We start from the raw sequence: 27,622 nt of genomic DNA on the forward strand, positions 1-27,622 counted from the left end.
GGAGATTGGTTTATTCCCGAGTCACTGAAGCGCCTGGCAGCCACCTGTGGTACATACCTACCAGACATTGTCTTTCCAACCTGCCAGAGGGCAAGAGTGGAGACACCGATGAGTGATGGGCCTGTTTGCCACCGTTTCGGGGGGAAAAAAGGGTAGCCCTTCATTGCCTAACTTGTTTCTCATTGCCTGACATTCTGCAGTATCGGAAAGGAAAAGGATCAGTACAGAACTGCTCTATCGGAAAGGAAAAGCACCGGTAAAGCCAGGTTCCTACTCTCACTCTTCTACTCGCTTCCTCTTCACTTGGCTGTCAAAGGTACTGCAATACCATGCGGATCTGGCTCTTATTTTATTAACTTACAAGCACCAGAAACACTGATTCATGAAAATGATGTCAGAAGAGGTTGTTTTTGCCAAAAGTGAATCCCACATTGTTGAGTACTGCTGTGTCACCTCTAACTAAATATTTAAACTTTACAACTCCCTAATCATGCGGTTATTAGCCTTAGTTTCCCTTCCTCTCCATCTACAAAAATGGAAATAATTGTGCATAGAAAAATAAAAGCCAAACTTTTCAACTATTCACTTATTTTGGGGTGTGTCAGAAGAAAAGATGCCAAAATTTGAGATGTTTGTGATGCTCAAGGGCTTATAGCATCACATGAAGATAACAGGAATATTTATGTCCAATACCAGATGGGGACTTGAAAAGTCAAACTAATTGAAGTGGGAAACACATCCATCCCCTTACTGTTGCAACACACAGTACAACAGGTCCTCTTTAAACTCCAATAAAATGTAAATACTATATCTGGATATATAATGGCCATATCCTCTGATGCATGCTGAGCGATAGATTATTCCTATTTTAACCATACCAGTGCGTAATTGCTAAACCTCTAGTTTGTAACTGAAAAGGCCCAGGGGCGTGGGGGCAGGGGTGGCAGGCAATCCTATCACAGGCAACTATAACAATCGTAGTAACACAGCTTGGTCTTATTGGTCCCCACTGTATTTTAAATACTAAATCATTTTTGTGTTTTATTTTAAACCAAACTGTAGATTCCCTCAGAAATAACTGCCTGGCTTTAACATGAACTTAAGAATATGTAAAGGAAAGTAGATATAATACATTAAATATTATTTATATTTATAGAAATTTGTAACATACAAGTGAATATTATGAATGTTAAGCTACTGAGTCCATCAAATTTTTCTAAGTTTTCACTAGTTCAGCAAGATAGGATAAAAAAGAGGCTTTCATGAAGTAGCATGCACGCCAGACACCTCAACAGCATTTGTTAACAGCACTTTATAAACTTTCAAATATTCCCAAGTGTCCAACCATCTTACCTGCACTATGGATGTCTTGGAGGCATCACCTACCACTACAGGTTTTTTGGTCAGGGAACCCCTATCCATCCTAACACCTAGGTGGTGCAAAAGCAACCAGGGTGTCCTCAGAAAAATGGCTGTTTATTACTTATGGTCATTGACAGATTTTTTATGATGCTTGTGCCACAAGTTCAACTCAGTCACAGCACATATGTGCTAGGCAGAGCACCTGACTTTGCTCAGGCTCCCTGACAACTTCCAAACTTGCTCCACCTTTGTGTGGAGCAGCTGACCTGTGCCTTCACACATGTCTCGTCTTCAGAACAGCCCCCCAAAAGAAACATGGAATTCACAGCTTTTGCAACTAAAATTGTATGATACCTGATGGTGTTTAACCACTATGTCTCTCGGCTGCTTCTGTTACTATACAGTAAGGAAGATATTTTCATTATGGTATCAGTTCCTCTACATATGATGAGCGCTAAGTCATCAGATGATTTCACTACAACACTCTAAAACAGGGTATGAATTAAAAGTGAACTGCACCCCTACCTGATACAACAACAGATAAGCATGTGAGAAATTTTACAATTGCACATTAATATAAGTAATCCATTAAAATAATACATTTTATACATTTGTAATTGGCATATCCAAGACAGAGGCAATCTAGGGCTTAGCCTTGGACTAATGTGTTATGTTTTACACCACAAACATTTGGTATAAACTATCTAGTTTACAATACATGAACAAAAAGTTCTCCATTAACCTCCCCGTCACTCCATTTCTTCAAAGCACCAAACTAAGGTTAATCTTAGATATGCTGCCATCTCTTCTAGCTTTGCAAGACAGAAAGATGATCTTTTACATAAAAAGCAGACATTATAAAATGGGACTAGCAAGCAGAAAGTCCACAAGCTCTCTTCCAGTATCGGTATTTTGCAGAGCTTGCACAGATTTTCTACTAGAACAGCAGTTGGTTTTGAAAACTTTTTTACAGAGAGCATTTCCTATCTTGCAACACAAAATCAGATGTATTTTTATCTTGTATAGATATACTAGCATATTATTTAAAAGGATTTTTACTATTATTTTAAAATTTCATAGCACAATCCCATTTCTTTTAATGCAGCTTGACAGACCGTGCAGCTGTAAGAGCAAAGAAAAAGCTATATTAAGTCTTCATCGTACTGCAGACAGCTATACTTTTTTTCTATCTTCTTCTAGTCAAAAACCTAACTTAAGACAGTTACAACTGGTTTGTACCACTGAAGGTACAAGGGAAAAAAACCCCACAAAAATCCCAAGGTAGGATGAAGCCAGCAGGTAGCTTTATGTTACCATACCCCTCAAGCGTGGAATAGTTTTGACTGTGGTCAAACAACAATTACACAAATGAGTACAAATCAAAATAGAAAAAAACCCTCCCCTTCACTGAATTCTGACTAATACCCGAAGAGTTCTCTTCTTCACACAAAATGCTTTGATATTTATTCGAGAAATAAAATTAGTATGCAAATTGAAATTATTTGAGCAGTTTATGTAAACGAAAATTAACAACCTTGAGAAAACATAGTGTTCACATTGTATCTGCAAGTTCAATTTACTTTTTTCAAGATGAGATTTTGCAACACATTGCCAGCAAATACTAATTAATGACGTTTAGATAGCAACCCATTCCCTGCTTCTGAAACTAGTTTTGTGAAATACTTGTGTACCATGCCTGTGTAAGTAACTACACAAATTCAATATCACAGCCTTGAACCACAAGCCAGAGTTCTGCTTCAAACATTTCCACATCAAATATACCCCAGCAGCAATTGAGTAAGCCAAGGTCTCGTTCTACAGAAAGCACTTTTCATCCTACTGCACTGACACCATACTCAACTAGTACTATATTCACACAAAAGTCTCCTTTCTGGGCACCTTCCTTGTCTGTTTGCAAGTAGTATTAGTAGATCCCATTGATGAGTAATTCTACACGAGCTCTTTCATCAGCTGAAAAAGAAGGAACTTGCAAATCTTGGAAAAATTGACAGGAAATTCAAGATTCATGATGAAAGAGGCATATTTCACGTTTCATAGTGCTGGCTCCCCTCCCACAGGTAATCAAGAATGCAAGGAGCTCTAGGGACAAGACTAGTCCTGTTGACTTCAGGGAGGCAGCACACCAAGTTGGAGGCATACATTTCTGCATGACATCAAAGACTATTACGTCTAAGCTACTGTTGCTCATCAGTATGACTCCTCTGGCTATGTTGGCTGCATGTAACATCAGTATGTTAAAAAAAAAAGGACACCAGCCATGCTCCTGGTCCAGACAGGAAAGGCCTTCCCACGACCTCCTTTTTCCTCGGGTCACACACTCCTTCTTGTAAAGCATGGAATTACTTTAATAAAAAGGAATAAACCGCTGTAAAACAAGCTTCTCCAATACAAGAACACCTAAGAGTGGAAATATGACACATGCCATGAGACATCTCACAGAGATTACATCAAAGGCCAGGTGAAGACACATGTCAAACTCCAGGGTAATTTGAGAGTTACATATCTGAACAACCGAAAGGAGCGCCTCAGCTGCAAGAGCAAGGTATTTCCCATGCTGCATGTCATTCTGGTTTTGGATATATTTCTGTAAACATGACTTTGAATGGAAAGTTGCTAACATTATGTCCTAAATAAAGCAAAACTAACAATGTCTGTTACTAGTATCTTCAAAAGTATTTGTTTGTCTGCTTTCTACAGGGGTCTACATATCCATCTGAAGAAAAAGTATTACTTTTATTCTTCTGGAAGCAAACACAGCAAGCTGCTTCAGTTGCAGATTTCTTTGTACTAAGAGCCCATTAAGACTACTGACAGTTACCCATATTTGCAGATATAAGAAATTGAAAAGCGAGAACAAGTATAAGCCAAGACGACAGAAATGGAAATGAATACAAATGGGGAGTGAGGTGAAATTAAAAAAAAAAAAAAAAAAAAAAGGCCAGAAATAATGAATGAGAAAGAAAAATGATTTACTGGATTCTAACTGAAAGCTTTGTCACAGCTAATTTAAAATATTCAGAATCTTCTTTCGTTTGTAGAGAACTGATGAAGGAATAAGCTAAATTAAAAGCCAGGCTATTAACAAAATTAAAAATGCATGAAACATGCATGTGGAACAGCAATGACAAAGGACTGCTTTTGATAACAATTACCCACAGAGTGTTCAATAATTTATTCTGAAAAGGAAGAGATGTCTAATAGTAACAGAAGAAGAGGAATATTGTACTTCGTACTTTTAGCATAAAGTATTTGTCAAATTCAATGCCTACATTGTCTTCATGCAGATAAACTGATTTGTCCAAACAGCCAGCCACGTCATGACTATTCAATCAATACAGCAGCTGCAGAATAGCCAGAAGGCCATAAAGCAGCAGAGGGGACTCCACAGCAGAGGATTTCACAGGTTTGTTCACTTTTTTCTCCTGCATGCAAGCATTATTTCTATATAGACACTTACATATAAGCAGGGAATGTCCAAACTCTTTCGTAACTGTACCAGTCGGTTTGGCTGTGGTTTACACAGACTTCCAAGATAAAAAACAACCCAGACATAGAAAGGACACAAATCCTTAGTAATTCTCCTCTAAAGTACTGCCTCATGATGTTTCTAGTAAGTTGATGCTACCACTCAGTGACAAGCCGTCTGCAGTTTTGCAAGCCCATTTTCCGTTCGAACAGCACAGTTTAAACACACACAAAGATATTTTATTTCACGCAGCAGAGATGTAGTCAGAAGCCTGTAACAAGGCAGCACACACTAATGGGCCTTGCCTAAAGCCCATCGGTTTTAGTGGGGATTTGCACCCGTCAATAAAGACAATGCAAAACCTGCCGCCCAGCAGATTAATGTCAGCACAATGTTGTTGAGCTGGGAACACTAGTTTGGGTCTCCAGCTTTGTGCTTTGCTCAATGGGTGGCAAAAGCTGGCCATCCTATATTGCTTTCAAACAACTTTAGCTGAACCTGGTCAGCTTTCCCTACCTGATGAGGGAGCAATAGTTGCTTTCCTTTGCCTGAAAGGGTCAAAAGGGAGTTAAAAAACATAGAGAAAAATAAAACGTATCCATGGAACCTTCCAGGTTCCACTTTAAGAGAGAAAATGACGAAAAAAAAAATTACAGGTAAAGGAAATGTTTGTTGCCAATGACAAGGTACAGCTTTTATTACACAGTTCCATTTGATTTTTATGTCTTCTTTTATATATTTAAATAATTTTCACAGTAGCCACAGGAAAGATTCAACTTCATATCATATGAGAGAAAAGTATAGCATAAAACCATCCATTAGACACGGTCTTCTGAAGAGACTACAGGGTCTCAGGGCAAGCTGACAAGAACAAGGAATTCTCCTCTAGTTCTTGGTATAACAAACACAAAGTCATTATCTCCAAAAATTTTCTAATTATTTTTCACCTCTTTTCTAATCTGTAGATGAACTGTTTCAAAAGCTCTCGACACATGTAGCAGTGTTTTACATTAACAACTAAACCTCATTACAAATACAACAAAGTTAAGGAACCTTGACTGTTCTGGTACCTTCTGTACTGCCTTTTAACACAGAACAAAGTCCCACAGCGGCACTCAGGCAAACATGTCCTTGCCGCTACATTCAAACAAGTGCAAAGATCTGCAAAATCTAGTCCAACCACCTCACCTGCTTCACGAGACCAGCCTGTGGCTCACAGCACCCATTAACTTTCTTTGAGCACCAGCTGATTATGGCATTTGTCCTCTTATGAAACAGGCTTGGAGTCTAGTTTACACTTTATATTGAAATAACTTGGAACAGAACTAGAGTATACAAGTTCTAACAACCTTCCCCATGTATTCTCCATCATATCTCACAAGAGCATAATTTTCAGTTCAGACAATTGTTACCTGAGCATATCACCAGGGCCTTTCATTCCATTATAAATATTCTTTACATTTTTATCCCAGTACTTCAATAAATGTTGTCAAATTTTTGAATTTTCATGTTTAGGTTTGAAGTAGGTAAAATGTACTTTCCTCTAACAAGCTGTATAAACAGGAATATTGTGATTCCCAGTTTCTTGTCCCACCTTGCTTCAAGGCCCATGGAAATAACTGCTGGTTTTTAATTACAATTCTAAATTGTTGCCTGCCATTTATTTGCTTTCAGAGCTCAGTTACATTTTCCCTCTTCCACTATCTGCAACTGAGCTTGTCAACTATTATTAGACTTGAAAAGTCACTCAGCTGTCAAAGGAGCAAGTACCCTGACTCTGACAAATTTAAAAGGATTAGTTCTTTCAGTGAGGACACCAGTACGGGAGGGGACTGTTCTCATCTCGGTACTGAAGCACATCTCCTTATGCTATATTTGAGCAAGTTATTAGCTATCGCCAAGGTAATTTTGGACCATTCAAGCCTTATGTCATTAATCCCCTTCATACAATGAATGCTTGGAAACAGATCAGCTATCTTACAATTACATCCATGCAAATAATCCCAAGAAAACAGATCAGAAACTGTTGTGACAAAAGCCCCACTATAGTCTCGGTACACATTTGGACCATGCTTCCTGCACTGGGAAGTTTTCCTGCTGTGACATTTAAAAATGAATGACCTGTTCCCGTGCAGGCCATCAGTCAGTCAGGTGGGGCTCAGCCAGCGATCCCGGGCAGGGACCGCGCAAGTAAGGAAGCACAGCACGCAGAACAGGCTGTTCAACGTGAAAACACTTTAAAACATGCCCTAAGTCCTGAAGAGAAGAGATCCGTGAAGGAGGATTTTTACATAACTAAACTGCTGTCTAACAGGGACAGAGGCTCCTCCGAGGGATGAATCGGGCCTCCCAGGGGGTGTTTTCGGGGGTATCTCCAAAGACGAGGAGCGCGGGGTGACAACCCAACCTGTACTGCCAGCACCCGGGAGGCTCTGCCGCCGACAACACCCAGTTTTACGGCACGACCCGCTCTGAGAGCACAGCAGCGCGTTTGCACTACAGCCCAAGGCCAAACGAGGGCCCCGCACAGCAGGCGGCGCGGTGCCCGCGGCGCGGAACCAGCGCTCCCGCCCGCCGCTGCCCCGGCTGCGGGCCGTACGGCCCGGCGGCGTCCCTGCCCACACGCCGAAGCCGGGCACCGGCACCCGCGGGGCGGCCGACGGGACGGCGGCGGCAGGAGCGGGAGCGGCGCGGCCAGCGCAGCGGGACGGTCCCGCCGCCCGCCTCCACGTGCGCCGGGCGCCGCCGGCAGCGGAGCGCGTTCCCGCGGCGGGGCCGCCCGCACCGCCCCGCGCCCGGCCCGGCCGAGCCCAGCCCGGCGCGCCGGGACCCTCCCGACGTGGTTCTGACCGCGCGCCGCGGCAGCACGTGTCTCGTCCTTCACCGGCGACAGCACTGGCGGCACCCAGCGAGCCGCCGGTATCCGCTGGGACTCCTTCGTGAAGGAAAGTCCCTCCCGCGGCCCCGCCGCCCGTTACCTCAGTTGCTTCTGGTCCAGCTTGAGCTTCTTGGCTTGCGGCTCCCCTGCTGCCATCTTCGCCCTGGGCGGCGTGCGGCACGCTCCGCTCTCCTCAGCCCGGCCCCGGCCCGGCCAGCCACTGGGGGGCGGGGGCGGCGGAGCGGGCGGCTGTGCCGGGCGCCTGACGGGGAGGGGAGGTCGCGCCGCCAGCCGCTCCTGCGCAGCGGTGCGCCGCCCGGACGGGTAGTTTTAGCGTCTGGAGGCAACTCCCATACCCTGCCCACCGCCGAGGTCGAGGGGCGTCAGCGGGCTGCAGGCTGCCGGCCACGGCGGAGGGGGGCGGCCTGTGGCAGTGGCGGTGGCTGAGCCCGTTATCCGCTGCTCAGCGCAGGCAGCGCCCCGGCCGCCCGTGCCTCCGCCGGGGGGCGGCCCCGCGCGCTGCCGGGCCTAGCCGCCATCTTGGCCGCTGCCCCGAGAGCGGGACGGGCCGAGCCGGTCCGGGCCGGGGCGAGTGGGCCGCACCGGGCCGGGGGAGGTACGTGGGGCCGGAGGGAAGGGACGCCCGGGCTGCTGAGGGAGGCTTCACCGGGGGCGTTGGTTTCCGTGTTCGGGAGACGCGGCGGTGGGGCGGACCTCGGCAGCAGTCGCGGGGTCCCCGCCCGGTGGGAAACGCGTCTGCCCGGCCCCGTACGCAGCCGCCGGCAGTTGCGGGTGGTGGGTGTGGGTCGGGGGTGACATCCCTGTCAGCGGTGGTGGCAGGAGGCTGCCCCCTACATCCGAGACTTCCCGTTTTGCCCACGTCCATTTCCGTTGTTCGGTGTCCATTGAAATGCAAAACTGTTTCCGCGTCTGAATACAGCAGCCGGTTTGGCGGGGCTCCGGTGCGTGTGCAGCACGGCGCGGTTTGCCCTGCAGCGGGGGCCCGGCCCGTGCCCGTCAGAGCCGTGGCTGTGCGGGCTCTGGGCGCAGAGCCGCTGGCCTTGCCTTCTGTCCCAGGGTCTCCCGGGTCAGTGTCCCGGACCCGGCGGGACCGCCACGGGCTGCTCCGGAAAGATAAGCAGTGGAGAGAGGGAGGGATTTTGCACAGGTAATTCAGGTTTTGGGGGAGGCGGCGCAGGGCCTTCAGGAGGGGTGATGCAGGAGCCGCCGCTCAGAGCTGTGTGCGAAGCCTGCAGCGGAACCCCAGCGGGAGGGGCAGGGGGGCTGCGGGAGGGGGACCAGCCAGGGCGCCTGGATCGTTCTTCAGCGGTGTTGCTGTAAACGTGGTGGTTCTGGTCGTGCTGTACTTGTTTAATTAGCAAGGGCCCCTTTGAGTGTATATTGGCATAATACGTGCTCAAAAATAGCCCATTATCGCTAACTGCTGTGCACTGCACATAGCTTCTGTTCAGTACCTTATAGGATAATTGAGAGGAGGTTGTCGTTTCTTTTGTTTCATTGCAACTCCGTTCGTAAGTAGCGATGTGCTCACCATCTTTTCAGTGTGATGAATGGTTTGTACCCATTAGGTGTTGAACACACTGGAGGAATAGCTTCACCGTTAAACGTAGCTGTTGGATAAACAACCAGGCAAAAAAAAATCATACTTGAATAATGAAGATTCATGTCCATAGAAGGCAGACTACAGTATGGGAGAGGAAAAGCTATTTTGCGAGAAAAGCACAAGCAAATTAAATTACTCATGCAAGAGGTAAAATGATGGAATCAGTGTTTTACAAAAGAACTGACTATGTCAATCACAAGAGTGATTCATCAGGTTTGAATTGTATGTAGTTTATAATTTATTAAAAACCCCAAAATCAGCAAACATCTGAATGGTGTTACAGTATAAAGATCCAGGATGTAATCTGTAGTGTGTTGGGTGCCAACTCAAAAACACAAGAAAACCAGGTTTTAAAAAAAAAAAAAAAACAATACCGCATATACATATATATATACATATAAAAGAATCTGCTTGTCCCATATATATATATGGGACATATATATATATGGGACTAACTGTATGCACATACCTGAAAGTTCCTTGCAGATGGTGCATTAAACATTAAAAATGCTCCATGCCCTCTAGTGCTTAATTTTGCTGTTCTTGTCAAGAAATGAAATTTCGTGTTGTGCAAAATAGCTATGCACCAGCTGAGTCCCAGTTATTTTTTTTAAAACAAAGCTGCTCTTACAAGCAGTTCTACGTTAAGAATCTTAAATAAAAACCTTGTCATGAGGATTCATGAAAAAGAAATTGAAGTCGTTGTGGTAGAGAGGTCTGAACAGCAGGTGACAAGGGGTAGCTGTATTTCAATGCTGTAATAATGGGAAAAAAACAAATTTCTAAAATGTCCTTTCCTTTTATTTCCTTTTTATTTTTCCCCAACTTGAAGTTTCCTATGTAACTTTCAAGACTTAGTTAATACACAGAAAATAAATTAAATCTTTTTTACACTTGTTCAACATGATGCATGAGATGCTGCTTATTAGCAGGAACTTCTTAGAAGACTTAGTATTTGGGAGCCTGATTTTATTAACATAGGATGGAAGAATTTAAGAATGCTGCTGTGCTCTCTTCTCGTGGAAGATGAGGGAGGTTAAAATGGTTATATGCCATCTTTCAATGTGGTGGAGTGTGCACACACATTAATAAGAGCTGTCATGTACAGTAGGGTTCCAGTGATGCTTGTTGGCTCTGATGTAGTATTGCAGTAGTGCGTGGCTCTCTGGCACTCTGCTTGTCCTTTCTGGAACCTCAAGTGCCTCTTGAAATAGAGCTTGTGAAAAACAGCACTATAAAGCTGGGAGCACTGTGGCTCTAGCCTGTCAGACTTACCGGAGCAGTGAACTGGGAGAGCATGATGGAAAACATCTTCCCAAAGAACTAGTGAGGGGAGGCTTCTGTATCCTTTGATCGAATCCTGCTGTCTGGACGGTACAGAGTTCTTCACAGTATAGCTGGAATATGAAACTAATTATCAGTCTGTTTCTGAAAATCCTCTTAACAGTGAATGTGTGACAAGATACTCACCTGTGGCCATTTGGTCCTATTTATTACTGCTTTCAGAGAATGAATTTCTTAAGTAGCCCCTTAGTAGCACTAAAGTGGCTGATTCGGATGTAAATTGTGTTAGAAATGTTCCCTCTTAGTGGTTTTAGCAATTAATTTTTAATTGTTTGGGTGGAGGGGTTTTGCTAGGAAACTGGCTTTTTCAGCTTTCACAGTGAAGCTTTCTGTCCTTCCAGATCCCAAAGGGAACTGTAGTTATTCAACATCTAATATTGTTTGATTATTCAGGATCTAATATGGTTGTGTTGGCAAGAGATGGAGCTATATTGCCAGCAATTAGAAGATTTATGCTGGAACTAAATTGAACAGAGGCGCCATACAGATGTATTATTGGAAAGCTCATCAGACAGCAGATGAAATGCTGCAGGAATTCTTACGCAGGCTGTGATTGTTATTGGTAAAAGCACGGAGGAAGTTGGAAATGTTGTTATGGATACCAAACACTGATTTAAGACAATTTCAGAGTATTCTCAAAGGACTACTTCTTTTTTAAAAACAGTTCCAGAAACTTACTAACAGTGTTTTAAATGGGAGTAAAGATAAATAAATGTATATTGAGCATCTGGGAAGCAAAATGTTTAGTCTTTAATAAGGATTATCTTACTCGTAAAATATGCATCTGTTAGTTGCTGAGGCATAATGAGCACTTCATGATGTTAAGCTAGAGTTGATTTTATTATGGGCGTTTTACTTGACTAATGGGGACACCAGGCAGTTCTTCAGAGGGGTTGCAAAAATCTGTTTAATATGCAGATGGGCATCTTATAAGTAAAAAGCTTAATGGCACTGGAGCAGCAGTAAGGTATGCTGGCAACGATAGGAGCATTGCAAAAACAGTGAAATTACAGAACGTTTCAGTAAGATCTGAGATGTTGAGGTAGATCTGTTTGAATCACAACGTGTAATGTTGTGACACGGTTGGTCCAGCCGGTTACACATGTTCAGAGCTGCCACACTGCTGTCTTGAAAACATCATTCAAATATTTAATAGGACTTTGGTGAGCCACTGAAGGAGGGTGGGCAGCAAAGGTTGTCTAGTTTTGCCACATCTGTGGCACATTTGTGACATATCTTGAATTTACTGGAAAATGTTAAATTACCGAGCAGCTGGTTGTAACAAAAATACTAGCTTTAAAATAGAAATAGAACTGCCTGTCTTAGCTTATTTCGTTCTCCGGATTACTTTAAGCATTTGATTACTTTCCATTCACTTGCCATTAGAAGTGTGTTTCCACAAGTGCATTAGCAGAGGTTCAGACAGTCCACCCCCACTAATGCTTCCACCCTTCACAGCAGCTACACCAAATGCAGGGAACATGGAAGCTGTGGAATACTTTCCCAGGGATGGTCCCATTTTGAGCCATTTAAGTAATTATTAGCTCTAAAAGACATCACAGAGATCGGTGCTAAATTCCTGAGTTCTTGGGTTTCCGAGCTTTGACTGTAACTCAGCTCAGTGTTGTGGAAGAGCAGCTGGCAACAGTATTTCTGTTTTAGAGTACTTAATTGTAGCTGAGGACAAGCATGTGCAATCAGTCTTTTTCCCATGCTCACAGTCTCTCCCTCTTGCCAATGAGCTCCACTTTTGTCTTGTGAGCCTGCTGTGACTTCAGTCCAGATGTTTCTCTGCCAAGGGTTTGAAAAAACAGTAACATTGCAAAATCCAGATTTAATCAAAAGAAAAGATACAGGCTTTGAAACAGCATATTGAAGAAGCCTTAGTTAAAATATTTAGTTCTTCTGCGAGGACTTAAATTCTAGTAGGATGGAAATGACTAAAAAGAACCACATGGAGTTAGGCATATCAAAGCAGGAAGTCTTTCAGTCAGGCTGTCAGCCTACTAAAAATTAGCTGGAATGGTTTGCTCTGGACGAAAGATGCAAATAATAATCCATGTACATCTTCAGTCTGCTTCTTACATAGGCCTAAAGGCAGAGGCACTGGAATAGCCCTAGCAGCACACCTTTGGTATTTAACATAGCGTGATTTCATGCTGCCATCTCGAAGTGGTGTATGTGTAGTATGCTGCTGCACAGGTATTCTCATGAATCTGAAATCTTGGTGCAGTGCTTTTGCTACTGTTTTTTTTTTAAATTTATGAACTTTGATTCAGGACCTTCACCCTCAAAGTGTTGCAGCTCTTAACATGCTTTGCTGCTTGACCACAAGTATTAACTTGACCTATTGGTGTGAGGAGTGTGATGAGATTGATTTCTTATGTTCGGCATTTTAAAATCTTTTATTCTTTGCAAATATAATGTTCTGACATACAGAAAGAAGGTAGGGAACTGAGAAATGGATTCAGAGATGACTACATGTCTGAAATGAATTATGGCTCTCCAAAAATAGAGTAGGAGAGAAATCTTCAGTGTTGGGAGCATTGTAAGTAATTTTTGTTAAATAATAGCTTACATAAGATATTTTTGTAGTAGTACCAGATGTAACATATCCAACATGAAATCCATCTTTAATTGGCTGGTGCCAGTTGTTTGACAGTGTGTGGGATAAATCAAGTTACTTAGTCTTGGGTATAATAGACTGATGTCCCTGCTGCTAGAAGAGCTTCTTTGCTATAATGAACACTGGCAGAGAGAAGCATCCAAAGTGAGCTGCGTTGGCTGATGATATGCAGGGTTTATGCCCATGAGTCTGCCTGCTTTGTACTTAAACTGCATGGACAGCACTTCAAATTAGCAGCAAATTAGTACTGCTAAAACTTGTGCAGGAGGAAAGGACTATGTGAGGAGGGGTTGAAGGGAACTCATATGCTAGAAGCAAAGTAATTATATATCATGGGGAAATCCTGTAATCCTTATCTTCTTACCCAGATGATAGGGTAGGCAGCCAGGTGGGATTTTACTGCTCAGTTTCCACAGATAGAATCTGCCAGGTGTGGTCCCCTGGATCAGTTTGCTGCTCCAGTTCACCACAAAGCCACATAAACATACAATCACAGGTGGTACTTGGGTACCCTGGGGCAGATGAGTAAATGGGGGCATTGGTCCAGTGCTAGTATCCTTTCTGGCTAATGGTGTAATATCTCAAGTGGAATTTAGGGCAAAAGAAGAAGCCTTGGTAAGACAACCATTTTGCCTGCCAGGAGCTTGCTGCAGGCACAGAGGAATGAAACTGCTGTATTTAGGTAGTGATTGTTTAAAAGTGTATTATGACAAATGCAATAATTTCTGATAAGTAGAATCTTCATGAATGCTAACAGCAGGACAGCTGCAAGGGCTTAAAACCCATGTCACACGTATCTGATATACTTTGTCAGAGCATCCTCCGACGCTGCCTGCAGTCCAGCGTAGCTTCACGGGGGCTGTAGTTGAAACCCTCTGGAAATGGAGTCTTAACAGAGCTGCTTGTACTGAAACTCTCCTGTGCAGCTTTGTGTGCATTTATTAGGAACTGGGGTTTGTATTTGTTAACAGATATGCTATTGTATCCATATTAAAATGTACAGAGAACTATTCTAAGCTTTATAGCTGATCACCTTCATATGTTTGGGCTGCCTTGGTGTGGAACAATACTGACATTCAGTGGTTGATTATACTTGCCACCGATGTGTGACTGTCCAGGAGATTTTGGAGGGTTTTAATATTCAGCACTGGCTAAATTCAGAACACGTCTAGTTAAACTGGATTAAAGCAATTGTGTTGAGACTCCTTTATAAGAACTCTGTACTCACAGTATTAAAATTGTCTGGTTTTTAACAGACTCAAATATAAATTAATTTGGTCCAGGGGAGATGTAGCAGAAGCACATGGTAACCCTTTGTAGCTTTGTTTCCTTTCCCGCTCTTAAGCAAGTTGGCAGTCAGACTTTCCGAAAGAACTTCCCCCTATATACTGTATTGGCTTAGTTGGACTTTTCAGTCCACATTTTGACTTTTGGTCTCTTTGTGTCTCCCACCGAAGCCAGTGTGCTCTTAGCAGGAGTTATCTAAGACCTGGCAAGGCCCCAGTGAAGATGAGCACATTGCTGTTATGCATGTGAAGGAGCAGCTGGAGTTCAGAATTTGAAAAGCTGGATCTTGGCTCCCTTCCCATCTCTGCTGACTTAGGTGGAGGGAAATAACATGCTAACTACCTTCTTTAGTAGTCCTTTTTCACCTTCTCTGGTGAATTTTGGAAGACATACTTTTGTTTTTCAAGATCTTGCAGGGCCAGACCATTTTTCAGTGTCACAAATGTGTTGGGAGGTCAGCCCTAGTACTCTGGGCAGTTTAGATTCAGACACAGCAACAAGAACTCATTCTGGATGGAGCTAAGTGCTTATTCTGGTATTTTGGAATGAGGTTTAATCCTACAGTGTTTAGACTCCTTAATATCTCTGTGGGACTGGGCCATGTACATCTAGGTGCTTCTGTGCCATCTTCACATTTGTGTACCACATTTAGCATTAGCAGAGGAGCGAATTTTATCTGCGTTTTGTGCATGATCCTGGCCAGATACCCCAAGATTAATGAACACTGTGACAGGCTTTTGATAGACGTGTTTGGCTTCTCTTGGACATGCAGAATTGATGGTTGTCTTCCTCTTTCAAAGTGCAGATGCCCAGTAACTGGTCTCTTTCCAGTTGTGTTTGAATTCCTCTAAAAGCTAAAAAAAAAAAATCAATTCAGGATATCTCCCATGCTATCATCTGCCTATTTCCACCACCTCCTATGTGCCAGCTGTAGCACTCTGGCAGTGTACTGGCTTGCATTAGGAAGTTGGTCTGACCAGCAACTCCTTATTCTGGGTCGGTTTATGGATGGACCAGTTTCCTCATACAAGTAATTGCAGAGCCAGAGACCTGCTCAAATCAGTATCCGGAATGCAAAAGGTATGACTAGTAAGTGGCAGCTTCTTCAACTACAGAATGAGTTTATTCAGGACACAAGTAGCAGGTGAACTTCATTGTGAGGAGACAGTGCTTGGGTTATCATTTGTTTGCTTTGTTTTCTAAGCCTAAGTTTAAACTCAGACCTTATTTTTGTCAGAGGATGGTTATGCTGCAGGTCAGATGTAGAAGCTAGAGAAATAAACTGAAGTCTGATAGCATTTGTTTCTTCTGTAGATGTGGAGAAAATAGTTCATTGACTTAATTTGAAACAACTTAGTTCACTTTTTATCTCATTGAAAGTTGAAAAATAAACTGGAAATTAGTTTTTGAAAAAGACGGTTAAGCTCCTTGTCCCGTGAATAAAATGATCAGTGGCTGAGGCACGTTAATTGTAAATCTTTAAAGATATCAGAAAAAGGGTGCATTCCTTATCTGCAGTTCACAATCCCCCTTTTGATGAGTGAATTAGTTTTTAAGCTTAAAACATTTTATGTGAACATACTGCCTGTGTGTCAAGCACATTTGAGGTAATTTTATTTGTTCAACCAGATTTAAACCCCTGGTTTTGTGTACTTTTAATGAATTCCAACTCTTTGTCCAAGTGCAGTTTGGCGTAGATCATAAGTAAAAGACTAATCAGCCAGCAAATAAAAAACCCCCAGTTTTCAGTTTAATAGCTGAAAGCTGACAAGCTAAAGAGCTGTATCTTTAAGGTCATGCAATTCTTAGTTGTGTGTGTAAATGTTAGGGAAATTCCTCTGCCATAGGAAACTTTATGTATAACTTATATTTAGATGTTGCCAAACATGTTTAAGTGGGTGCCAACTCATGAGTGTCAGCTTTTCTTAAATAAATTATAAATACTAAATTAGAGATGAAAGTAGAAGTCAAGGGTGCTAGCTTCTTGTTTACATTGTGATGTTATGTTAGCAACTTAATCCACTGTGAAATATATTGTGGTGGAACATTCCTCTAAATAAATAAAATACAATTTAAAGAAAAGTGTCAAAGCAGATCTTTTTCTTAAATTCACAGTGTGTGGTAATAAAGAATAACTGTTATAAGAAAGGGAATCTGGGAGAAGGAATAATGTCAATCTTCATATTCTTTTGTTTGTTTTAACTTCTTTGAATGTTTTTCCAACAGAAAATGATCCACAGCCTGTTTCTTATAAACTGTTCTGGTGATATCTTTTTGGAGAAGCACTGGAAGAGCGTTGTGAGCCAGTCTGTGTGTGATTACTTCTTTGAAGCTCAGGAGAAAGCAATTGATGTTGAGAATGTGCCTCCTGTCATCCCAACACCACATCACTACCTCATCAGCATCTATCGGGATAAAATCTTCTTTGTGTCTGTCATACAGACAGAAGTGCCACCACTCTTTGTAATTGAATTTCTACACCGAGTAGCAGATACTTTCCAGGTCTGTCACCATAAAATAATTGAAATCACTAAAATTAATTAGAAATAATTGAGAGATGTTTTGTATAAACTAATTTTAATGAAAGGTAAAAAACCCCTCCTGTCAAATTTCCCCTTTGCAATTTTTTAAGTCAAGCAGTGGTTTATGGAATACAAAGGAACAGAAGCTATATTTTGTGTATTCATTTTAGTTATAGATACCAGTGCATATGCATTAAAACCCAAATCCACTTTGTAAATGCTCTCTTTTTTCTTTCATACTGTGCCTGTTACATAGATGAACAAGAAGCATGCACTCAATACAGGGGAAAGAGAGTTTTCAACCTATTTCACAGATACTGTAAATAAAGGAACCTCTCTGAAGATTTGGCAAGTGGGAGAACATTAGGGATGTATAGACTAGTAAACAAGATCACATTATTACACTGTTCGCATTGTCTTTATTTCTTATTAGATGATGGATGTAACTTTAATGTACAGTGCAGACTGTAGAAGTAGCTAGTGAGTTGAGGCACTAAAATTCCTTGATTTGTTGAGTGTTTCTGTAAGCAAAAAACTCAAACAAACTTTTGCAAAGCATTTTAACAGGAACAAAAATCCTCCCCTTTGTAATCTCTGATTTGTTTAGGATTACTTCGGCGAATGTTCTGAGACTGCAATTAAGGACAATGTAGTTATTGTGTATGAACTTCTAGAAGAAATGTTAGACAATGGCTTTCCACTGGCAACAGAATCTAACATACTGAAGGAGCTGATCAAGCCTCCCACAATTCTGCGCTCCGTTGTCAACTCCATCACAGGTATGAAAATTAATAATATTCAGCAGTGACTGGCTGCTTGCAAACAAAGCCCCATCGTGCTTCATAGGTTAAAAATAATATCATATTGGTGTGGACCTGTAAGGTGAAGCCACTGTCCTGCCACTTCTTGCAATTAAAAGTTGAATAAAAGCAACTTCCTGCAAACTTACTTGCTGTTTATGCCTGACCCCTTTGATATTTCCAGTGGCACCATCTGGTCCAGCCACAGCTGCTGAAGTCCCCCAGGAATAGCAGTTTCCAGCACAGGCAGCACATACTGTAGACAGGTGCTCTGGGATTGGTACAGAGCCTAGCCTCAAGTGTTGAATAACTGAGGGGCACTGGAGAAGGTTATGCATTTTAAAAGAAATCATTGTAGAAAGGTATATAGCAGCTATCTAATAAATCTGTGCTGGCTGGCAACTGATAGCATGAAGGGAAGCAAGCAGCCATCAGCATCTATCAAGATCAGGGCTGTTTTCAGGCGGTTGTAAATGGGTATGTCTTGCACTGACAGAGCCAAGTGTCTGTCAGCTGAGCTGGTGGAATCCGCTTGTCTGGCCAGCGGGTGCAAGAGAGGTATGGCATGAGGTGTCACATGGGGTCAGAGATATGTGAGATGCTCGCCTGTACATTGTGTTAGGGAAGGGTAATAGGTGGGCTGCAGGGTGAACAAAGTGGTAGTGCTCAGAGGACCCTGTCTTTTGAGAAGCACATGTGGTTTAATCTTTGAGTATAAATCTCATCAGTGTTAATTTATTGGGTTTGGAGTTTGGTTGTCAGGGTTTTTTTCAATGTGGTTTTAGATGGTAGTAGTTACACTTGTGGAAAATATCTGTGATGTTAGAGGGCTAGATGCACAACAGTAAGGGAAATTAAGACTCCCGAAGCCAAGGGTTGCAGCATCAAATCCTCTTGCTTTATATAAAGCCTTATTAGAAGTCCCTAGGAGCGTGAAGTGCCTGCCCAGCATGGCTTGCATGGTGTCACTCTTAACAGCTCAGTGCTGAGGCAGTGGGAAACAGCAGCTTGAGAACTCTCCCAACTGCCTGGTGTGGCTTCCCAGCTTGTATAGCACTGCTGCACCCTGCAAGGCTGCTGAGGAACATGAGGCACAGACATGCAACAGCTCCCCTCAGGAGATAGAGTGGGAGAGAAAAAGTGGTTGCAACTCCTTCCCCACATGTTCTAGCACCAGGGGGTAAACTTTAGGGAGGGGTTTTCTTGTGTGAGTTATTTTACTAGCTCAAAAGCATGAAAACAGCTGTGTTCTGCCTGCTAGGAGAGGGCCTACTCAGCAGGTTCTATAGAAATTACAACCACTGGCCACCAGCCCCTCAGTGAAGTTGCCTCGCATGGCAGGAGGCACCATCACATTTCTTGTGCTAAAGGGCACGAGCAGGCGTGAGCTGTGGCCTTGTCCTGAGACCTACTTCTAGCAGTGGGGATTGTTTCCACTATACTGCCTTTCCACTATACTGCCTTTTCACCTAAGACCCAGAAGCAAGACTATTTTTTTTTTCCTTTTTAAAGACTCATCTGCGTACTTTAAAACTGGGTAGCACAGGTGGTGTTAAGAACCAGTAGCCGAGGGCGACAGCAAGGCAGGCAGGGGCAGTGTTATGACTGTTAAGGAGCTCAGAAGTTGAGCCAACAGGTCAGGGTGGGAATCAGATGATAACAGTGATTGCCAGTAAATCTGGCAATCTGAGACAGGTCAAGCCAGAAAGTCAAGTCTATGGGTCAGGGTCTGGATTGATTTGGCTCAGACAGGTATCAAGGGTAAGAGTATAAGCTGAACACCAGCTCCCAAGCAAAAGGGGATAGGAGCCCTCCCTAAGCCTTCTTCCAAGTCTGTCTTTGTAACAACTCTTACCAGTATGTCAGCCCTGAAGTCAGCCTTCTCTTAGATGGGAGAGGCTTGCTTAAGCTGTGATGTCTTGAATTGTAGTGGTGAAATCCTTAGGGGGATCTAACCCCACATCTACTCCCACTTAAATCTCCTGCTGACTTGAGCCTTGTATTTTGCTGTGCAAAGCAGAGTGAAAGCTGTGAGTCTGGACACATCCTTAAAGTGCATTTACATCACCTAATGAATGAAACTTTAGTGGTCCAGGTTCTAGTCTGCAGCTGTTAAAGGCAAATCTTGCTTTGTCAGTTTTGGCAGTTGAAACGTTCCTCTTGTAATTAATTACTGATTTTGAGCTCCTTTTCAATTTTAAGGAAGTAGTAATGTGGGTGACACACTTCCCACTGGACAGTTGTCCAACATTCCTTGGCGCAGAGCAGGGGTAAAATACACCAACAACGAAGCCTATTTTGATGTCGTTGAAGAAATTGATGCAATTATAGACAAATCAGGTAAGATGCCTTGCAAACTCATTTTTGTTTGTTGAATGTGTCTACAATAGCTGCTGATGTTTAGCAAGAATACAATCCAAATGCTTTTTTGCATGTTTTATATACATTAATCTATATCTTAAATGATATAATTTTAAATTATGTGTCCAAATGTATTCCTTCAGTTCATCTTAAAGTAGCAATATCCCTAAGAAATATTCTGTACTTAAATGTTTTCTGTTTTGTATATTGATTATCTCTTCAGAGATAGAAATGGGAAAAAATAGTTGAAGTTTTAAATATGATGAGAAAATTATCTTCCACTGTTTCTGCCAACAATTTACTGTACTCCTTTTAGGCCCTCAGATGAAAAAGCTAATGAAAGCTTTTGTCTTTCTTCTAATAGCAAGACAAAAGCTTGGTGCAAAAGAGCTGAACAGTATTGTTTCCCTGTATATAAACTGGAGCCATAGTAGTTCTCCTTTGTAAATGAAACGATACCTTAAAAAAAATCTTTAATCTGAGTTTTAATTCTGCAGAAGAATCCGATAACTTTGTGTAAATGTTGCCAGTGTTAAGTAGAAAGGACTGATCCAAAAAGCAGCCGCCTTGCTGTGGACAGGAACCTGCTGTTCTGCTCATAATTGGGGCCATCAGTTAGTAAAGCTGAAGACTGCATCACACTGGTGTGAGGTGATGTGGGGAGGGAGCAAATCTCCATATCCTTCGTTCAGTGCTGCTGTTGTAGCAGTAATCCATGTTGTTGTGGTTCTGTACACCAATTTGACAAACACTTCAGCCACCTTTGAACTGAACAGTCATAAATAGCTATTGTGCAGCTCTTACTCTCACCATCTTGAAGCTAATTGTAGCAGTCACAGCCAGAAAACAGTTGTGTTGCTCTCCTAGGTCACTGGGATTCCTAAGAGTAGTACGAGTGCTTAGTCTTAGTAGTTACAGTCAAGCCTATGATTGTATTTCTGCAGCATATTTCAACCCCAATCAGTATCTACTGAGTGTTTAAATTTCCCACTGAGGATCCACTGTAGTAGTCATAGCTAATCTTTTCTGCTCAGATGCCCTGGGGGGACTAGCAATGCGAGTAGTAGGTAAAGTTGCTTCCTCTAGAAGAGGGATGTTACATGGTTTCATAGGGATGTGGTTAACTGCTTTCATCTGAAACAGGACCCCGTCTTTTCAGGCACAGTTTTAACCCATAGTTTCTCCTTCCCTTTGACTGTTCCCCAGCAATAATTTCTACACATCTAAACTAACCTTTGCTTGTTGTGCTAATTAGTCCAGAGTCCTGCTTATGCAGGGCATTTAAAGAAAGGAGCATTGCCTTGGTAAGATGCCTGGTATTCTTGCTTTGGGGTGGAGTTTTTTTGGGTTTGGGTTGGGGGTTTTTGCTGTAGATTTATTTAACATGAGGCTGAATATGTAATCCAGTCATCTGGAGCTTTATAGCACAAATCTACTGCGTTTTGAAGTTCACTGTTTTCATGTCCTTCAACTTCTCTGCACCACTACACAACTTGTTAGTTTTGTGGAGACAGGGGAGAGAGGAAGGAAGATTCAGATCTTTCATATTCTGAAATTTTTATTTGTTTATTGCTGGCAACCAGTTCAAGCACATCCAGTACAAGTCCTGTGTAACAGCTGGCACAAGTATAATTAGCTAATTTGGGACAAGCTGTTCGCTTTGGCTCAGGTATTTTAGCAAGCTGCCCGGGCCATAGGTAACTGGAATGACCTTTTCTATCTGTGCTTGGCGTGTTCTTGAGTGTTGTGCAAATGTCATCTGTGCCCTCTAGCTGCACTTCACATTTGTTAGGTCCTTGATAGTAATGTAATGTTAAGTGTCTTTTTTTTTTTTTTTTTTCCCCCTGCAGGGTCCACAGTCTTTGCAGAAATCCAGGGTGTTATAGATTCCTGTATTAAGCTCTCAGGAATGCCAGATCTCTCTCTTTCTTTCATGGTAAATTTAGCATATATTTGGGAATTTTAATTGCTCAGAATTTATTTTTCTTAATGACCAGAGCTCATCAATTTTGAGAGCACAATTACTACTTCATGTGTTACACATGAAAAATGACAGGTTTCACATTGTGTGGTAGAAGTCACTGTGTTGCTCAGTAGCTGGAATGGCTTCTGTCTGTGTATAAAAATACATTCCCAGGAAGTGCTGTGCCATGTCAGACCAGAAATCCATCTAGCTGAGTAACATGTCTCAGAGAATGGCTAGGAATGGTACTTAGAGTTTAAGAAATAGGGATTGTGTTGAGTTCAGTTGCTAGTTCAGCCTGCTGATACTTGAAGTTTCACTGACCGCTTTGCCACTACCTGCAGAACCCACGACTGCTGGATGACGTCAGCTTCCATCCATGTATCCGGTTCAAACGCTGGGAGTCTGAGAGAGTCCTGTCGTTTATTCCTCCTGATGGGAACTTCAGACTGATCTCCTACCGTGTCAGCTCACAGAAGTACGTTTCTGGTTAGACACACGGGTTCTTCAGAGGTACCACCACTTTCCATCGGAGTAACTGCAGCTTCCTCCCTCGTAGGGGAGGATTTGCATTATTGCTGAAATGCCTGTTCTCAGGCTTTGCCTCATCTGTTGCTCCATCCCCACTGAAACAAGCAAGCACTTGCTACTCAGCAGATATTTTTCAGTGGGATAAAGCACATGTGACAGTATGATGAGGCTGTTCGTTCCTGGTAATCATTGTTGCTGCTAGGTGCTTTGTGGCTAAGTATCTGTATACACAGAGGACTCTGAGCTTCATAAAAAGAAGAAAGCAAAAAAGTAACCTGCAGATATTTGCAGACTAAGTCTGATTTGACTGGTGGCTGTTCTGAGAGTTGGCACAGTGAGATTACTTCAAAAAATAAATGGAGGGAAAGAGATTAGGACAAGTGATTTGGAAGAAAATCTTTTTCTCCTACTTTCTGTGCTAATAAAGTCATGTAATGAGTTCAGCAGTGATATTGAAGAGCTGAGTATCACTTTTCACATTTGAAACAAACTGGTTCTAACTTGAATACATGCCAGAAACACAACAAAGAGCTTTATTTTCTCAAGCAGATAAGCAGCCAGGATGCATTCAGCTACTGTCTTCTCTTTTCAGCTTGGTGGCAATTCCCGTATATGTGAAACACATGATCAGTTTTAAGGAAAACAGTTCTTCAGGAAGATTTGATGTTACCATTGGACCAAAACAGAATATGGGGAAGACAGTAGAAGGAGTTGTCATGACAGTTCACATGCCAAAGGCTGTACTTAACATGAACCTCACTGCTACACAAGGAAACTATACGTTTGACCCAGTTACTAAAGTAAGTCATAAGCTTTTATTTCTTTAAATATCTAAGACAACATTAGAACAAGTCATACATATTGCAGAGCACTGGAACAGTGTTCCACTCTTAGCAGAAAACTTTCAGCATATGTTTATGAATTAAAATAATCTCTTTAAAAATTTCTTTTTCAAACTGAGATGCACACCAGTTGTGATTTCTGGTTTTATCAGACTCCTTTCCCTTCCCCTCTCCCTTTCCTTCCTCTTTTCCTCTGCTCATTCACCACCCCTAATGATTTTCTTTAGTATTCTGCTGGTGGTTTCATCTATAGTATATTTTGCAATCTGTGTTCTATAAAACATCCTTATGTGGAAAAAATGCTGTAGACTTAAAAATAGGTAGTCAAGAAAACAGGGAGCAGGTGATGAGAAAAAAAACATCTTCCAAAAGGTCTGCCTGAAGATACACAGGAAGGAAAACAAGAAGTCTGTAAAATTGTGTCTTCAGAGTTCTGCTTTCTTGTCTCTGAGTTGGGGTTTGAGACCAAAATTTTCAGTACCCAGGAACCATTTTGCTGAAACGCTGTCTGAGCCAAGCCATTCTGCTGCCTCCAACACCCTGCTCTGAGCTCTCTGCTGCCCTTGGAATATCTATCAGCAGATGATTTGAATTGTAAGTGAAATCTTCCCAAGTAACATTTTGATTTCAAGAAAGAGCACAGATCTTTCAAAAACAAAAACACCAACAAAAATATCTCTTCTTCTGTACAGAAATTAAAAAAAAAAAAAGAGTTGGGATAACTAGGTGGGGATTGTATCTGCAAAAATCTGTAGAAGTAGGGAGAACTGAAGTTTTTCTGCATTTATCAACAATTTTCAGTCTATATGAACAAAGACCTCCTTGTGGGCAAGTAAATGGCCAGCTTGATTCCATGGATCTTTTTTAAAGTGTAGGACTCAATGGGAAACACGTGACCCTTAGGACAGTTACTGAGCTTAAACGTTTCCTTTTGCCAAGTGCCCTGCTCCTGCCCTCTCCTCATGCTCCTGTTTCATTTCCTATGACCTTTGTGCTGGTTAATCTCCTTGCTTCATGGATCTAGTTTACCCAATCTGACAGCAGCAGCAATCACCCTTCCTAAGGGAACAAGCTGTCCCAAGCACACAGACCAACTAAAGAGCACTGACAGGGCAAAAGAAATTTGGAGAAAGAAAAGATACCATACCTGCAGGTGCCTTAACTGTGCCATCTCCCAGCCAGTGGGCACAGTCTCAGGGCTGCCAGACTGCTTTCTGTACTCAGCCAGCAAACTAAAAGTTTGACATGAACTTCACCTCATAGATTCTTTCCTAGAAAGCCACTGCTACTCTTCTCTTGTTTCTGACAAGGTGTTAGCATGGGACGTTGGCAAGATTACCCCTCAGAAGCTGCCTAACCTGAAGGGCATGGTGAACCTGCAGTCTGGAGCCCCCAAGCCAGAAGAGAACCCAAGTTTAAACATCCAGTTTAAGATACAACAGCTTGCGATTTCAGGTGAGTGGGTGGGTGTTACATGAATACTGATGGAATGAGTAGCAGTAGGAAACTGCTAACCTTTTAGTTTGGAGATGCTGATCTGAAGTCAGCTTTGTCCAGAAAGGTAAAGTCTCATTTACACAAACCAGACAGTTACCCTTGCTGGAAGCCACCCTTACTAGGAATTGTGATTTCCCAGTTGATTTGCTCAAGAAAGACTGAGGGAAGTGTACATACAGAACAATGGATTTTTCTGTCAACTTGCCCACTAAACATGCACATGTATCTTTTTAGTGGAGTGATGGATAACAATTTAGCATGCTGCTCTTCACTTCCTTTCTAATGGTCAAAAAAACTCCATTAATTTTAAAGAACACCCTTCTTCATCTTTCCTTGTGGAGCTGGTTAGTTTTTCATCTTCAAAATAATCTGCAAATAAAATCAGAAGGCAGTCTGTAGGGAAAGCACAGAAGTAAAGTTAAAGCAAACAAGGCCTCTGTCTGCAAGCACTTAAACCATGCGAGTTGTCCATGTGTAAAATGCTTTTGCAAGCAAGCTTAGCAGGGATAAGACCCTAACAGCGAGAAGAGTCCTGTCTGGAAAGAGGAATGAGTGAAGGCAACAGATAAGAACTGGTAGAAGTGCATGCAGTACCTTTCTAGGTAGCTACGGTCCTTTTGTTTCCTAGATGACTTGGAGTAAATAGCAGTTAGTCTGTGTGTGAAAACACTCTTGCGGCGTCATCTGAAGTTTGCAACCAACTGGTTTCAGTCTAGCAAAACAGGGGATCCAGTCAGTGGCTGGATGCCCAGAGGTAATGGTCCTGCAAGAAAGCAGGGGACCACCTGAAACTGCTGGGTAATTAATCGCTGTCGGTGTTCCTCAGTCAGTAGCAGAAAGATTGCTTGCCCTTACCATTATGATGTAAAGCAAAACCAAATGGAAAACGTGTCCGTGGCTTCATCTCCGCTGTCGGAAGCGAGTGCAGCGTACAGGAGCTGTGGAAGAGTGACTCACATTCAGCAGGGAACACCCTTGGAAGGGTTAGGGTTAGGGTTAGGGTTAGGGTTAGGGTTAGGGTTAGGGTTAGGGTTAGGGTTAGGGTTAGGGAAGGGAGATGTCAGCTCACAGAGCAGAGCAGGAAACAGTTGTTGCCCTGCAATCAGGTGCCAAGAGTGGGCTCTTGTGCTGTTTCAAAGCGGCTGAACTTCTGAAAGGAAGAATAGCTTCCTAACCAACCTCACCTGAAACTGCTGGCCCTGTGTGGAGCCAGGAGTTGGACTTGAGCCTTATTGGGTCCCTTCCAGCTCAGGATATTCTATGATTAACATGTTTCAAGAAAGCAGGGTTTTCCAGCAGATGGATGTGATCTCTGGCATCCTGCTTTTAACCTTGTACTTGGTTTTGTCTTTTTCAGGACTGAAAGTGAATCGCCTAGACATGTACGGAGAAAAATACAAGCCTTTTAAAGGAGTCAAGTATGTCACAAAAGCAGGAAAATTCCAAGTCAGGACATGAGAAGATGCATTACTTCCAAGAGGAAATTCTCCTATGAAAAAAGAAAAAAAACCAAACTTGACTGCTTAGTAACTTATGTTGCTATTAATTAGGTGCCAATTAATTGATAGACACTGATTAGTTTGGGATCAAAGCGTTTGTGCACAGTATCTCTTAAAATGAAAGCGTAGCTTAGTTTTTCTTAATATGGCTTTAAAATAAGGTACTTTTTTTCTAATCCACCTTCACCCCTTTTTTTACTGAATTGTTGTGCTGGTGAATAGTTTGATAGAGGTGATCCACAAAACGTCACAAACACTACACTGCCAGTCAGATACCAAAGCCCAGAGGCCAAGCACAGTATGAAGGCCAGACAGGCCATTGGAAAAGGCTTCTGGGGGCACCTTTTGCTGCTGCAGGCGCCTACAAAGAATATTCAGCTATTCTCACAGCCAGCTGCGAGCTGGCAATCCACGAAGCATCATGTCATCCCTTCAGAAACAGCAGCACAGAAAGGGGCAGGGGTCCCACAGGGGCCTGGGGCAGAGCAAGTGTCACTCCTGAGAAAGAGCTGATGAAGAAAAAAAAAAATAATAATTTCCTTGTTGTTTACAAGAAATCGCCTTTCTTGAGAAGCATTTGCCTTAATCAGCTTTCATTTGTGCCATCTGCAGACGAGATGATACAACAACATTCTGCATTAAATCTGGGACATAATCCTTGCTTCAGCAATCCACTTTCTTTCCATTCAATCTCATCATTGCCATCTTTTTTTTAAGAATACAGTTGCAGAGAGTAAGATCTATTTTTTATGTGAAGCCTTTGCTTTGATTTAGATGTTCCACTTGTTCAAAGTGGATGCCACCAGATCTGTGCCATGTGTACATTGGAGCGTAGCTTTTTAGATAGCACAATAGAAGTGTCAAGTGTATTTAATGGTTGTGTCCTTAGATGTTACAAAATAAAGGGAACTCTGCTGCAAATAAGTCTTTGTCTGTGAAGTGCTTGCACTATTGTAAACGATTCCCGATGCTCTTTGGCAGGAGAAATCTGATACACAG

General features: G+C 42.5%; 2 protein-coding genes across 2 annotated transcripts in view; one reads left to right on the top strand and one right to left on the bottom strand.

The window, feature by feature from the left end:
- The window catches only part of ADK (adenosine kinase), a 286,337-nt gene extending 278,283 nt beyond the window's left edge, over positions 1-8,054 (bottom strand). Inside the window, exon 1 of the mRNA XM_084265348.1 lies at positions 7,828-8,054. Within this exon, the coding sequence (XP_084121474.1) occupies positions 7,828-7,883 (56 nt within the window). The 5' untranslated portion in view covers positions 7,884-8,054. The remainder of the gene's footprint in view (positions 1-7,827) is intronic.
- Positions 8,055-8,332: 278 nt separating this feature from the next.
- AP3M1 (adaptor related protein complex 3 subunit mu 1) lies at positions 8,333-27,547 on the top strand. The gene is made up of 9 exons (XM_084264676.1): positions 8,333-8,343; positions 16,835-17,110; positions 17,738-17,909; positions 20,133-20,270; positions 22,142-22,227; positions 22,599-22,732; positions 23,378-23,585; positions 24,938-25,082; positions 26,482-27,547. Exons 2-9 carry the CDS (start codon positions 16,838-16,840, stop codon positions 26,580-26,582), a joined length of 1,257 nt encoding a protein of 418 aa, XP_084120802.1. The 5' UTR covers positions 8,333-8,343; positions 16,835-16,837; the 3' UTR covers positions 26,583-27,547.
- Positions 27,548-27,622: the final 75 nt, after the last annotated feature.

The sequence above is a fragment of the Gallinula chloropus genome (assembly GCF_964237585.1).
Source record: "Gallinula chloropus genome assembly, chromosome: 5".
Classification (NCBI taxonomy): domain Eukaryota; kingdom Metazoa; phylum Chordata; class Aves; order Gruiformes; family Rallidae; genus Gallinula; species Gallinula chloropus.

Bases quoted from the DNA above. Each gene is read 5' to 3' on its own strand.
- AP3M1 (XM_084264676.1), top strand. From the start codon at position 16,838: ATGATCCACAGCCTGTTTCTTATAAACTGTTCTGGTGATATCTTTTTG. The intron at 22,733-23,377 runs GTACGTTTCTGG...TTCTCTTTTCAG, and splicing joins TACCGTGTCAGCTCACAGAA to CTTGGTGGCAATTCCCGTAT. The intron at 25,083-26,481 runs GTGAGTGGGTGG...TGTCTTTTTCAG, and splicing joins ACAACAGCTTGCGATTTCAG to GACTGAAAGTGAATCGCCTA.